Source organism: Drosophila miranda, chromosome XR (assembly GCF_003369915.1).
Source record: "Drosophila miranda strain MSH22 chromosome XR, D.miranda_PacBio2.1, whole genome shotgun sequence".
Classification (NCBI taxonomy): domain Eukaryota; kingdom Metazoa; phylum Arthropoda; class Insecta; order Diptera; family Drosophilidae; genus Drosophila; species Drosophila miranda.
The window spans coordinates 4,699,071-4,714,601 of record NC_046674.1 but is presented as its reverse complement, the minus strand read 5'-3'; the positions used below and the strand labels follow the sequence as shown (position 1 = coordinate 4,714,601).

The following is a 15,531-nucleotide window of genomic DNA, read 5'->3' as shown; positions in this document are numbered from 1 at the left end:
ATTTGCAACGCGAGGAAGCTCAGCGGCGGCGGCACAACAACTACAACTACTGACAGAGCCGGTGTGGCAGCAACAGACAACAGACAACAGAGGCACCAAACACCGCGTTTCAGGCACACGTCTCCCCATCATCGTCGTCGTCGTCGTCGTCGTCTCCCTATCGTCGTGGTCGTGGACGGTGAACGTGGACGTCGTCGGAGTCGTTGTAGTCGTCGTCGTCGTCGTCGTCGGAGTCGCCGTCGTCGTCGGAGTCGCCGTCGTCGTCGTCGTCGTCGTCGTCGTCGTGTGTGCCGCATGACTCTGTGTGTTGCCGCCTCTGGTTGCCTCTGCCTCTGTGTGTGTTTAAGTTTTGTTTTGAGTTTTTCCGTATCGAAATGTGCAAAACGATTTCAGTCTAATTCAGACGCTCGTGCTGAGAAGACTTTTGGCCCTGTTTGTTGGCCAATACACACACACACACAGCAATCCACTAACCACAGCGTCACACGGGGCAGGCAACAGCCGGCATTTTGTTGGTACGAAACATAGAACAACACTGCAACACTGCAACAGAAGAGAACAGAACAGAATAGTAGTGTGTGTGGCACGAGGCGAGTGGCAGACAAAAAACTAATTGCCAAAAAGGCGGGGGACCTTTACGTAGTGCGCGTAACGTAACGTAACACAGACACACACACACACACACACACACACAGATACAAACGTACACAGATACAGATACAAAGATACTTAACACAAGATCGAGATACATTTACATGCAACACTCTCCAGTGCAATGTGAATGATAAACGCGCGCTTAGATCGTTAATCGATAACTATCGATAGTTCGATAAACACTGAAAAATGGCTTCACTGGAGGTGCAGCTCGACGCGGAACGGGGCAGCACCGATAATGAAACGCAGTCCAACGCCGAGCAGGCCCAATCCGCCCAGAGGCAACGCAGTGGCGGCACACTCTCCCCCCAACAGGGGGGCAGCAATCGCAGCTCCCCCACGACGCTCCACACCGACGATCGCCGAGGATCGGAGGAGAGGGGAGGAGCACCAGGAGGAGGAGGAGGAGGAATCGGAGGAGTCGGAGGAGTATCCAATGAAGAAACCGCAGGCCCCGGAGGATCATCGTCACCTGTGGCCGGGTCGCCCTCTGCCTCGGGCTCCCCGCCGTCCACGCCGTCGTCGCAACAGTTCTGCCTGCGGTGGAACAACTACCAGTCGAATCTAACCACGATCTTCGATCAGCTGCTGCAGAACGAGTGCTTTGTGGACGTGACGCTCGCCTGCGACGGCCGCTCGATGAAGGCCCACAAAATGGTGCTGTCCGCCTGTTCGCCGTACTTCCAGACCCTCCTGGCGGAGACGCCCTGCCAGCACCCGATCGTCATCATGCGCGACGTATCGTGGGGCGATCTCAAGGCCATCGTGGAGTTCATGTATCGCGGGGAGATCAACGTCAGCCAGGATCAGATCGGGCCCCTGCTGCGGATCGCCGAGATGCTGAAGGTCCGCGGCCTGGCGGATGTCACCCACATGGAGGCGGCCACGGCGGCGGCGGCAGCGGCCGCCTCGGAGGCCGCCAAGGAGACCACCCACCGCGACACAGTGGAGCAGAGGGAGGCAGAGGAGCTGCTGGCCTTCATGCAGCCGGAGAAGAAGCTGCGCGGCGACTGGGACTATCATCCCTCCTCCTCGGGCGGCACCAGTGCCGTCTCCACGGCGGGGGGCAATCTCGAGCTGCGGCTCTCCCCGCTGGAGCGGCAGCAGGGCAGGAATGTCCGGAAGCGACGATGGCCATCGGCCGACACGATCTTCAATCCGCCCGCCAGTCCGCTGAGCAGCCTGATCGCCGCCGAGCGGCTGGAGCTCGAGCAGAAGGAGAGGGAGCGCCAGAGGGACTGCTCCCTGATGACGCCACCGCCCAAGCCGCAGTTGCAGGGATCAGGCGGCGTGGGAGGAGGCGGGGGCGGTGGCGGTGGCACCCCGAGACGCCTCACTCCCGCCCTGGAGTCGGCCATCCATGGCTTGGATATGCCCTCGCCAGCGGCCACCCCGGGCCCGCGATCCTCGCGTGCTTTGGCCCCCAGCCCGCAGCAACACCACCAGCAGCAGCAGCAGCAGCAGCAGCATCCGTTGCATCTGCCACCTGTGCCTCCGCATCACTCGCACGCACAGCACCTCGGCCTGTCGCCCGTCTCCTCGCAGCACGGCGTGTCCTCGGCGGGCGCCTCCCCTGCCGGGGAGTCGCGCTATCCGCTGGGACCCACCGCCGCAGCAATGGCCGCTGCCATGGAATTGAGTGGCCTGCCGCCGCCTGCAGAGCCACGCCTGCCGCCGCCGCCGCCCCACCATCATTCGCAGGGCGTGGGAGGAGGAGGAGGAGTGGGATCACAGGGCGGCGGCCCTTCGGGCTCATCGCTGGCCGATGACATGGAAATCAAGCCGGGAATAGCGGAAATGATACGCGAGGAAGAGAGGGTGAGTCGATCATTCGCTTTAACTGTACACCCGCCCCTTCCCCGCTCTCTTGACAGCTCTTCCGCTCTCTGCTCGGCTCTCTTTACGTTTCTTTGCAATTCATTCACAAAACACGAAAAGAGAGCGACTTTTCAATTCGCCGTCGATCGTTTTCGCCGCTCTCTTTCGCTGCCAATGCGCTGCTGCTGCGCAGTCACAGCGCTGCTTCACTCTCTCGCTCGCTCTCCCTCTCTCTCTCTCGATCGTTTGTTTTGATTCACGTTTCGCGCGCCTTTCGGTTGGGATTTTTATTTCCGAATTCGAAGACGAAAACGATAATTCTGCCGGCGGCATTTCGCTGCCTCAGTCGTGACGTCACTGCCGTTGGTGCCGCCGCCTCGTGTGGAATGTATAGGGGGGTGGTGGTGGGGGGGTGTTTGGTGGGTCGACGCAGGCCGTCTCATGATTGACAGCATTCACGTGCTTCACGTCGCTTCATTGTCGTCGCCTCTCTCTCTCTTTCTGTGTGTGCCACATTTGGTGCGAGGGGGGGTTGGGGGGGCGCTACACTCCTCTGTGGATCTGTGTGGATCGAAGATTGCAAATTCCTGTGGCCCTGCGGTCGATAGATCTTTCGATTCCGATTTCATGGATCCATAAGTGTGCTTCAATTAGTGGCCTTACAGTGGGTCGATTAACCGGTTCTTCCGCTCTTTTTGTTCTCCCATCGCGGGCTCGGGGCACCACAGAATTCGCACTTTAATAAAAATTTGTATTTATTTATCTAATAGACGTCGACGGGCACGAGGAGAGAGTTGCCTGGATCTCTGGCACTCTGTATCCCTGCCACAAGACAAGTCCCCATTCCCATTCCCAATCCCATTCCCCAGAGTCGCGTCTGACATCAATCGCTTGACCATTGGAATGCAATATTTGTTTGTCTCTGGATTCTGTGGAGGGGAGAGACGCAGAGAGAGAGAGAGAGAGAGATCTGTGGAACCTGCAGAAAGGGGACACGGGAGAGGGGACTCTTCTCTCCTCGCCACTCCTCTCTCTTCCGTGTTTATTGTCGCTTTCGAGTGCATTAATCAAACAGCAAATGGCGGTGGGGAGGGGGGAGCTCCAGAGAGGGAGAGCCCAGGGTAGAGGTATGAATGCATTAGCATCTTCTCCTCCTCCTTCTCCTCTTCATCCTCCTCTTCATCCTCTCATATGTTCAATTTTTCAAGACGTTTGTTTGTTGTTTCCCCCCCCCCCCTTGCCGCCCTTCCCTCTCGTCTGTTCAGATTTTTCATATTTTGTTTTTCAGCTCATTCTTCTTCTTCTTCTTGGGCTTCTCCTCCGCTGCACTCTTTGGTGTCTTCTTCTCGTTAGCATCTCTTTTCAATAAATATTTTGTTTTTATGGTTTTTTAAATATTTTTCCAACGCTCGAGAGGGGACTCCGACTCCGACTCGAAGTCGTTTGCTTTGCTTTTTATGTGCCTGTGGAAATTCTTTGGAAAATGCATTGCAGCGGCACCTTTCCATATCTGCATTTTTGTGTGTGTGTATGTGTGTTTTGTTTTTGTTTGCATTCGTATTAGTGGTGTTGTTGGTGTTGGCCATGTTTATGCTTTCCTGCTTTCCTGCTTTCCTGCTGTGTTTGCCTTTCCGATTGTTCTCTCTCCTTCATTCTTCACACATTTCATTCCATTCGATTCCATTCCATTTCATTTCATTTATTATTAAAAATTGATGCCGCGATCGGCACCGCACCCCCTCCTTCGCCTCCTCCTCCTCCTACAGCGGAGGCGAAGCCATATATAAAAATCAAATATTGACAGCAGCCAACAGATCCTCGTATTCCGTTCTCTTTCTATCTGTTTGCCTCTTTCGATTCCCCCCTCCCCCATGATCCATCCATCCATCCATCCGTCCGCTTTGCAGATTCTTCTTTTAATATTTTATAATTCTCTTGCATTTATTTGTGCACTGAGAGAAAAAATCTTAGCCTCAGATTATATTTCCACATCGAATGGGACTACTATTTAGGATACATATGTATGTATATGTCCCAAAAAGAAAGACTTTCTTTCATGGGCATTTCTAAAATATATATTTCTATGCATTTTTTAATGATTTTAACTCGGAAAATATACATTTGGAACTAATCGAAGCAGTATTTAAGTATTTCCATAATATGTTTGTAATATCAGCCGGGAATTTTCTCACTTTGATTACCTCCCAAACCCCAAAGCCTTCAATACAATTTTCTTTTTGTTGGAAGCGAATATTCCTGACTTTTTTATATCCAAACAAACATTTTCTAGAATTTTTTCATAGCTTTAATCAAAAAAATACATTTTTCTGAAATTCTAAAATTTTCTAAAATTTTTTAGATTTGCTTCTAACTTTAATCAAACATATAAATCTTTCTAAAATTTCTAAAATTTTCTAGAATTTGTTTATAACTTTAATCAAAAATATAAATTTTTCTAGAATCTTAAAATTTTCTAGAATTTGCTCCTAACTTTAATCAAAAATATAAATCTTTCTAGAATTCTAAAATTTCTAAAATTTTCTAGAATTTTTTCATATCTTTAATCAAAAAAATAAATTTTTCTGAAATTTTATAATTTTCTAGAATTTCTAAAATGTTCTATAATTTTTTTTATAACTTAAATAAAAAAACTACATTTTTCTGAAATTCTATAATTTTCTAGAATTTATTCCTAACTTTAATGAATATTTCCATAACAAAAAAAAATTCCCATATTTTTTTATGAAATATTATTTCATCGAACATTTTGAGGGATTTTTGGGAGCAAGAATTTCCTATCCAACGATCCACATGTGAAATGCTTCCCACTTTCTTCCAGTGTACGACTTGCCACACTCTTCGCTATGCATGTGTGCGTGTGTGTGTGTGTGTATTTATTTTCGATTTTATTTCTCATTCTTTTGATGCCACATAAAGCCACTGATAAAGCCGATAAGTGTCAGGAGGAGAGTCTCTGGGTCTCCAGGGTCTTATTCCCCCCCTCCGCCCCCCACGGCCCCACGCCCCTGGCCGCTGTACGTTCCAGAATATATGTATCTGTATCTTGTGCTTTGGTTTTCTGGTGATTAATTGCACTTTTATTTGTGTGTGTGTCTGCGCAGTGCCACGGCGAACGTTTCCTTTGTTAAAAATCATTTTTTATTTCTGAATTCATTTTTTTGTTCTTCATATTTTATTGCCCGATGCATTTAAATCGGTATCTGCCCCATGCATTCAAAATGTATCTTTAGGTGTGTTTGTGTGTGTGTGCAGCATCATTAGAGGTTGTATATTATTATTTATTTCCTTCTTTATGTCGGAGGATCACGGGTATCGATCGGCGCGGTTCACTGAACTTTTTGCCACATCTCCGCTGGAGATCTTCAGAGCGGTGGGGGGGGGGGGGGGGGTGGGGGGGAGAGCATGTGTGGGCGCTGAAGAAGTTACTTTTCTTGGGACAAAATCAATATTCGGTATATTTTTGTTTTGTTTGTTAATTGTTAAACGAAAACCGAAGCCCGCACACTTTTTTCCCACCCGAATTCCCTTTCGATTTCAACTTTCCCATCGATGCCACACTCTGCTCTAAGCAGCTCAATTAGCCACAAGATGAGGGCGCAACCGAGTGGCGAGGAGTCCCGATTCCCGATTTCCGAGTCCCTTTTCTCACATTTCACGATTAGCGTGCGGTTCTCCAAAAAAAAAGTGCAACCGAAACAGAAGAAAAAAACGCTGTAGACAAATTACCGCATCTCTGGCCGATAGGCGGTGGCTGCCACGAACAGGGGAATACCCTTTAAAGAGCAATGAGGGAAGATATTTCGAGCTACATCCTTGTCTTTGTTCCAAATCGGAGCATGCAGAAGGGTATTAGGAAAGTGAGGCAGCAGCGGCAGCGGCAGCATTAAGTGGCAGCAGCACAAACGTGCCACATTCAAACTACTTCAGCGGCAGCAACAACAACACAAAAAACAAAAAAAAAAAAAGGTGAAGTAAAAAGGTATAGAAAAAAGGCCAACAATCAAAGGAAAGAGAAAGAGAAGGAAGAGACCAAAGGGGCAGAAAGGGCACAAAGGCAAGGGGCTGGGGCATGGTATACAAAAATACATATGCAACTCGAAAGAAAGGAATCTGCAACACAAGAGGCACACGAGGGCAAGAAGAAGATGGAAGATGGCCACTTAAACCAATCGACAAAAGTCATTACACTCGTCACCTTGCCCCTCCGCGCCCCTCCGCGCCCCTCCGCGCCCCTCCGCGCTCCCTGCCACTGCCCTCGTTCAACACTTCCGCCCTTGTGGCAGTAGGGTAGGGGCATGCCTCCTCTGGGAATAAAAATAATATAAATAATACGAAAATTTATTATGGCGGCCAAACAGCATGCGCCTCTGCCTGCAGATACAAAGATACATTTGCCAGAGGGCCTCGAAAAGAATATTTTGTGTGTTGCATCTGTTGCATCTATGTATGTGGTGGGGCCGGGGGCCGGGGGCGGGGGCAGCCTGCGATTTGTATACAAAAATCTTGTGCTCCAGAAAAGTAAATAAATAAAATAAAAATGAAGAAAAATTGAAGAAAATATATTTTCCGAAACGGAAAAATAAACCAAAGAAGACGAAGATCCCCCCCACTCCCCCCAGCAGCGCGGATAAAAATAAAAAAGGCCAGCAAACGGCCAGAAACGGAATAAATTGTATAATCCCCTTTGATGTATCGCCTTCTGTTTTATATTATTCAGTCATATTTTATGCCAATCCCACACACACACACAGACACATCTAAAGATCCCCCCAGATGCAGATACAGATCCCCCATCCACTCGCACTCGCACTCGCACTCGTTCTCGTATGTGAATGTGAATGAGTACAAACGAATGATTCAAGTACTCCCCCAAGTAGTTTTTACAGCGAAATTTTGTTTAAATCTTACAAAAACAGAAAAATAAAAACACACATAAAAGATACACAGATACTGCCACAGATACACTCGGGAAAAACATATAAATACATATCATTCAAGGCAATCTATGGAAAAATTATTAGCAAAAATATAATAGAATAATAAATAAATGGATATATCTTGTAATTCAAAGATACTTCCTTGCATTCCCCTCAAATTCTCCTCCAAAATACTGTTCCAAAGGATCCCAAGCCCCTCCATTTATAGATCATCAAACAAAAAACCTCCTTTGGAGAGGAATACGCAATGGAACACTGGCTAAAATTTAAGCAATATTTTCATTTCTGCTGCACAATTTTTGGGTATTTCAACACTCCAAAATCCAAACACTTTTTGGGAATATTTTTGGTTATTTCTCCATCGTTAAATTGTATCTTTTTGGGGTGAAACCTGCTTAGAATTGAAAATACATCAAATGATATAATTTTTGTAGCACAATATATTCTATAATATAATATATATAATATATCCTATAATATTATATAATAATATAATATAACTATAATCCCTCCAAAAATGATTATAAAGTTGTATAGATTTCTCTGCCTTATAGATTTCTCTCCCTTATAGAGGTCTCTCCCTTATAGAGATCTCTCCCTTATAGACTGCTCTCCCTTATAGATTTCTCTCAGTGTATAAATGAGTAGCACTCACTGTACTCTTAAATGCACGATTAGTTTTAAATACATGAGGCATAAACATTTAATTAGACAAAAAAGAAAACAAAAGAAGAAAAAAACAAAAAAAAAAGGAGAGAAAAACATCTTAAGAAAAATAACAAAACAAAAAAAAAACAAAAAACAGCAATAATAGGGAACATTTTGTTAATGTTTATATTTTCAAATACTTGGCGGAAAATTTTCATTTAGATTTTAATTTTCATTTTTATTGCAAATCCCCAAATAAATTGCTTCGAATACGATGTGGAAATTGTGGAAAATGGTAATGGGAAATGGCAGGCAAATGGGGGGTAGGGGGAGGCAACAGCTGCACAACAAAGTCTAAAACGTTGATTAATCTATAAAAATAAATTTGTATCTTCTACTTATGCATCGTGTATCTCGCTCTGTGTGTATCTTATGCTGTGTGTGTTTTCTAATCGGATTTGCAGTCGCTGGACAGCCAGCGATTCATTTATTTTATTTATTTTTATGCCTATAATGCGGCATAAATAATTTATGCAGATAAATAACGCACGCACACAGACACAGACTCCGAGGGGCGTCCACTGGCTTCAAGACGGGGCTGCCCCGTGCCCCGTACCCCTGCCACAAAGCAACAGAGAAACTCTGACAGCATTTGTGAGGCAAGGCCTGAAAAGGGTTTTGCTTCAGAGTCGAATCTTTTACATGTATTTATCCTTCCACAGAATATATATTTATTTATTCCACCGAGGGAGAGGTCTACCCACACACAATCGCCCTCTGCCCCTCGCCCTCTCCCCCTCTCCCGCTTGGAAAAACATTTATTTATTATATTGCATTAGTTGTAAGTCTCTGGGTTGTGCTCTGTGGCATGCTGTGGCATGGGGGGCAGGGCCAGGGAAAACTTATTATAAATTACTGTATAAAATATAACAAACAGGGAAGGAGAGCCGAGAAGGAGAGCCGCAGAGAGAGAGCCAAGGAGTGGCAGAGATTGAAGATTATTGATGGAGTGTGTGGCTGTGGCAGGGATTAGCGAAGGCTTCTTCAAATGAAGCTGTTGGCCCAGAAGGAGAGTGAAGCAGCAGCAGCAGGAGTTGCCACTCTACTAATTGATGTGTGTGTGTTGAATGTGGCACATACTTTGATTTTTCTATAATCCATAGGGGAAAATGCAGAGGGTGCTTTCGAATCAATTATTGATGGGCGCGAAGATCCCTCTCGCCCCTTTAAGCCTTTGGGCAAAAAAATCTCCAAAGATGCAGATGCAGGAGGCCTCATTTTGTGGCCTCTGGAGTGCATTAAACCAAAGACAAATATTTACAATAAGCCAACGATTAATCAAATCAAAAGAAGGAAACACAAAATTACAGTGAAAAAAAAAACGTATACAAAAAAAGTATTAAATAAATAAATAAAGGACAGCCAGGCAGGCAGCCAGCCAGCAACAAAGATCGGCAGCTTCATCAGCAAATAAAAGACAGAGAAAGAGACAGGGAGAGAGAGAGCAGGCAGGAGGAGATACTCATGTGTATCTGAAAGATACAAGACATGGCTTTTGTCTTTGTGCAAAAGTCTGCGAACGACTCGGCTGCTCCGACGGCTCGGCTGCAACGGCAACAATATATAAAATCGAACAAAAATAAATTAATTAAAAATGCAATCGAGTTGCCAGAGGAGGCACACAAGAGCAGGGGGCAGGGGGGCACGGAGCAGGGGCAGGGAACGTTGGAGATACATTTTTTTTTTGTTTTGTTTTGTAATTTATTAAAAGACGCGAATGAGTCAACAGAAGAGAGGGAGAGAGAGTGACAGCAGGAGGGGGGAGGTGCGGTGAGGAGACAGCCAGCAAGGGGGGGGGGAGGGCGGGGGGTTTGCAGCACGGGTAGCTCGGCGGCAATTTCTATAATTGCATTTATTTATTTATTTACAATTATTTTATTCGCTCGACTGCTCATAGGAGGGGCAGGGCAGGGCAGAGTCATGGCAGGGGGGGGGGGGGGGGGTTCATCAGATTGTCATCAGAAATCGATTGAAATTCCCTCAAGCGATTGAAATTTTTGAAACGTCATCCATTGTTGGAGGAGAACTCTTTTTGGCGGCACATTGCAACCGATAAGATACGCGCCACGTACTGCCGGCGGGATTGGGTAACCAGGTAGCCCGCGATTGAGTGCCTCGATCGATTAGAGCAGAGGAAGGGGAACGGGAAGGGGAAGGCGAGTGGCCTTCTCTCTCCCCAAAAATTGTATTTCTAGGGCAAACGATAAGAAATCTCCAGTGGAAATGCCAAAAGATACTCTGCTGGCTTGCGGTCGTCATCGTCGCGTCATTCCCGTGTCATCGTCTCATCTTCAAAACAGCTGCTGTCGACACCGCGTCTCTCTCATCGCGGAGCACCTCGCACTCTTTTCGGCTATTGTCTGTGGCGCTGCCGCTGCCACCGCCGCTGCCGCTGCCACTGCCGCTGCCTGCCTTCTTCTGTCATTCGGTGTGGCGTGTCTGTTGCTGTGTGTGTTTGGACGTGTGCTTGCGGCGGGCCATAACCTGCCACAACACACACGAAAGCTCACTCATTCAGTGGGCGAGAGAGAGGGAGAGAGCGGAAGGGGGTCTATGATGAAGCAATGGATGCCCTAACGCTTTCCCAAAACTGTATAAAAAAAAGATTCATTTCTTTGGGAGATCGATCGAAACAAAATAAACTAAAACTGTATCTAAAAGATACAAAATTTGAGATATTTCTGTAGGAATTTTAGAAAATATTTTCTTGGGTTTTTGCCCATTATTTGATGCAAAAATTAGGAGATTGATAGATACATTTTCCATTCAAAAGAAATCCATTCATATGTGTATCTTTAAAAACTAGTTTTGTAACCAAAAGATGTACAAGCCCCAAAAAGTTTAAAGTTTCTATGGGATATATTCTTTTTTTTCACATGAAAATTATGAAACAGATGGAATTCACACCTGTAGATACATTTAAATAGGTAACTTCTGCTGCAGATTAATCGATTATTAAATTTTCCAAACAAAAAATATCTTAAGTGTCCCAAAAGTTGATTTTTAATTCAAAAAAGGTAAACAATTTTCGATTAAAATTATGACACATCTTCAGATACATTTAGAAGGGAATCTTCTAGTGCTTAATTTTGTAACCAAAAGATTTAAAAAAAAACCAAACAGTGTAAAAATTCTATGGGAATTCTTCCATTCTTTTCGCATGAAAATTATGAAACAGAGATATTTTTAGGGGGAAATCTTCTGGTGCAGATCCATAGATTGTTACATTTTCCCATCAACAAATACCTTAAGTATCCCAAAATTTGTATCCAAAAGATACACAAGACCCAAAAATTGTGTAAAATGTATCTGAAAATATCACTCCCTTTTCCAACCGCTCGCCTTAGTTAATGGACCTTCCCAGTACCCGAAAATAAAACCAAAAAAACCAAAAAAAAGCCAGGAAATCAGAGGAGAATTTTCGCCAGGCACAGCCACAGCCACAGCGCGCCATTGACTTTGACTTTGATGCCCCGTTTGCTGCCGCATGCTTCGTTTCGCGGCGCCTCCTCACAGACAAACTGGCGGACAGATGGGGTGGGGGAGGGGGGGGGGGCCCTGACGATTCATTTGCACGCTCTACTAACAGCGGGGACAGCGGGGGGGCAGGGGCAGTGGCAGTGTTCGGCTGCGTGTTTAGTGCAAATCTACGTCTGCCACGTTGCTTTTTGTTTCATTCAATTAGAGATACATTTGTATCTTATGACATGAAGTATTTTCACACCTTTCTGCGCTTTCCTTTCTTTTATAATTATTGGTGTTGTTGTTGTTGTTGTAAACGACAGCTGCTGCCAGGCGGTAGAGCGTCTGTTGTATCTGGAAGATACTTTTATGCTGCGGCACTGCAATAAAAGTAAATACGTAACATTTTTCGGTTCTCAAGCGCGAGTTATTTATGGGGCATATAAGAAGATCTTCCCCCCCCACCCTTACCCCTACCCCTACCCCTCCACGAAGAAGAAGAAGAAGTTATCTTTCACTCTCTCTCACCCCTCTTTCTCTTTTGTGTGTGTGTGTGTGTACCTACGTTTAAATTTTTTATGAGTTCGTAATAAAGTTTCAACATTTTTCATCATTAAAATAAAATATAAAGCCGAAATTATATTTTATCGTCTTTGCATCATTCTTTTTCCTTAAATACATGCCACACACACACACACAAACACACGCACACAGCGAGAAGAGGGAAGAGGGAGAGAAAGACATACAAAAGATACAAAGTTGAAGTTATGTGTAGCAGCAGCAGCGTCGCCGTCGCCGTTGCCGTTGCCGTTGCCCGCCACCGCGGTGGCAATAATAATGAATATATATGATAGAGGGGGAGAGGGGTGAGGGGGGGTGAGGGGCATGAAGGGAAGACAAGAAACCGCACTTTAAGCAAAAGACGAAGAAGCCTGCAGCCTTACCAACAAATATAATAAATAAAATAACAAAAAAATACACCAAAAAAAATGTGAATAAAATAAAAAATTGTTCTGCAGAATGGGCAAAAGATCACAGATGGGGAGGCGTATGGGGGCAGGAAGGGGGGGTCGAAAGAAATATATTCTTTAATTTAGAGGTGCGCTCCCCCCCTTGCCACCAAGCTTCAGTGAATGGGGAAAAAAGGGAAATAAAATATGAGAGAACAAGAAGAAGAGAAGGAAGGAAGAAGGTCTTACCTTTTGGCTGATCGAAGCTGGGGATACCCTCTGAAGAGCCTGAAGATCGCTGTAAGAAAAAAAAGATTAATATCTAATAAAATATATAAATATATTCCTCAAGGAGTACTTAAATTTTTTTATTACAAAAGACTTGTTTTAAGATCGATGAGGAGATCTTTAGGGAGATCTCTAAGTAGCTCTTCCCATAAGGCGTACCAATCTCTCCACCGAATAGGAATGCCCTTCCTCTCTGAGTAACATTCAAAATAAAACATACAAAACGTAATATAAAATAAATATTTCAAGAAACTCGACTTGCTGTCCCCCTTCTCTGCCTTCTGCTGCCGCTGCTTCCCCCCTTTCTGCTCTGCTCTGCTTTTTCTTGCTGCTGCTGCTGCTGCTGCGGTTGCTCTCTTGCTGTTTTCTGTTTTCTGGTTGTTGTTTCTGTTGTTCCTATAGTAATTTATAATATTCCTTAACGATGTGCAAAGGGCAAAAACTGACCAAGCCACCAGGCACCAGGCAACAGCCACCAGCCACCAGCACAGTGGAGCAATTTCGGGGAAAATAAAATAATAAATAATAAATAAATAATAATTAGATAAAAAATAAATAATAATTAAATAATAAATAAATAATAATTGAATAATACAAAAAAAAACAATAAATAAAAATTAAAAAAAATCAACAATAAATAATAAATAAATAATAATTAATAATAATAGATAATAAATAAATAATGAAATAATAAATAATAAAAAATAATAATTAAATAATAATAAATAAATTATAAATAAAAAATAAATTATAAATATGTAAATAATAAATAAATAAGTCCTCTTTACATTTTCATTGTTTGATATCTTTTTTTTTTTAATTTTTAAAAATATATTTTCTTGGTGTTAATTAGCTTTAAAAATATCTCCATCACAAAGAGGGATAAATCTATAAATCTGCCTAATAAGGTACATTTTGCTCGGGGATCAGTGATCAGTGATCGATGATCAGTGATCAGTGATGGATTTCTTACGATGCTGCTTTTGAAAGCATCTGATTATCGATTGAGATGCAAGAAATGTGGCTTAAAAATATCACAATCCATATTCTGGCTCCCATATCGATAGCTCACCTATCGCTAAGGAAAAAAAAAAGCCAAAGATAAGACAAATTCATGAATTTAGCTCAACATTTCCGGTGTACGAATGTTCTTTGAAGCCCTAGCCCTGTAGCCCAAATCGATATCGTTCTGTGCTCAAAGAACTCAAAGAACATGACAGACGACACCCAAGACACGATGAGTGATTGATACCAAAACTGTACCAAAAAGTGTGATAAAGCCCCTCTGGCTTTTTTATATTTTCTCTAAGATATTTCCGCCATAAAGTCTTATATTTTTTAATTTATTTTCGCTTTTACATTTTGCCTTAAATTCACCAAAAATAATGTATGAAACCTTCTGCATTTTTTGGCATATCCTTTTTTTTCCTGTTTTTTTTTCCGATCTACAAATATCCCCGCCATAAAGTCGAAGCCCTGGCCCACTGTCTTGCCTTAATTCATTTTATTCGATTTTATTGTTGTTGTTCTTTTTACTCCCCACTTTCTTGCTGTTGTTGTATTATTTTTTTTTTTTTTTAATGCGCAGCTGCTAAGGAAATGATTTTCGAAAATTGAAGTTTATGACGATGAATGGAATACATTTGTTGTTGCTGTTTTTGTTGTTGTATTGCGGCTGCTTGGGTGTGTGTGTGTGTGTGTGTGTGTGAGAGTACCATTTATATTAATATAAACAATAATTTTAAGCGGTGTAAACTTAAGTTCTCCGTTCCCTCTCCTCTTCTCCACTCCACTCCTCTCTTCTTTTTTGTTGTATTTTTTTTCGTGGTGGCAGAGCGGAGCGCAATGAACTCTGGCAAGCTTGAGCTTCCACGGCGAGAGGAAGTGGCTAGATAGGCAGAGAGAGAGAGAGAGAGAGAGAGATGATAGAAAGAGGAAGGCTAGGAGAGACAGAGAAAGAGGAGTGCTGGGGGTCCCAAAGAAAGAGAGTATCAATCCCGCAGTTGCTGGATTTTAATATATATTTCTTCGCTATCTTTGAGCTTCATTCAGACTCCGAGCCCCAAGTAGATCTGCCGTTAAACGATGCCCCTTTTACCGACCGATCTATACCGCCCAGAGACCCCTCCTTCCCGCTGTCTCCGATTGGCAGCGGCAGCATTAATTGCGTGCAACTCGCCGCCGCGCCGCTGCTATCTCATTATCAGACACATTGGTGGCAGTGGCACTGGCAGTGGCAGCGTCTGGGGCCTGCAGCAGCGACTTGTGGCGGTGACGTTGCACGATTAATCAAATCAAACGAAATCAAATCAAAGACGCGATTTACATGCACATGCGAAATGTGAAGTACGGTCTCCAGCCCGCCTCCCCCCCCCTGTATCTGTATCTGGGGCTGGAACGGGCAGGTGGGGAGCGGGGGGTTGGGGGGGACCTGCCTATGACAAAGCATTTTTAAGCCATTTGATTGACTGACGTTAAAATATTCACAGAGAGCGCAGTGCGCGGCATGCAGCATGAGGCATGATTTTAATCGCAGGCAAGCCTTGCCCCAGACCATCCCCTCCCCCCCCTTCCCCCGTGCACCCTGGGCTCCCTTCTATGCAAAAAAAGAAGAAGAAAAGCATAATAATTATTAAATAAAAAACCCTACGAACACATGGCTTTACCTTTAGCTGCCTCTCCCCCTCCCCCTC

General features: G+C 44.3%; 1 protein-coding gene across 2 annotated transcripts in view; it reads left to right on the top strand.

The window, feature by feature from the left end:
• Nucleotides 1-254: 254 nt before the first annotated feature.
• LOC108153542 (protein bric-a-brac 1) overlaps nucleotides 255-15,531 on the top strand; it is a 75,908-nt gene continuing 60,631 nt past the window's right edge. The window contains exon 1 of one of the 2 annotated variants that reach the window (XM_017283610.2): nucleotides 255-2,472. In XM_017283610.2, the coding sequence (XP_017139099.1) occupies nucleotides 844-2,472 (1,629 nt within the window). In that variant the 5' untranslated portion in view covers nucleotides 255-843. The remainder of the gene's footprint in view (nucleotides 2,473-15,531) is intronic. The other variant, XM_017283609.2, reaches the window with a different exon arrangement.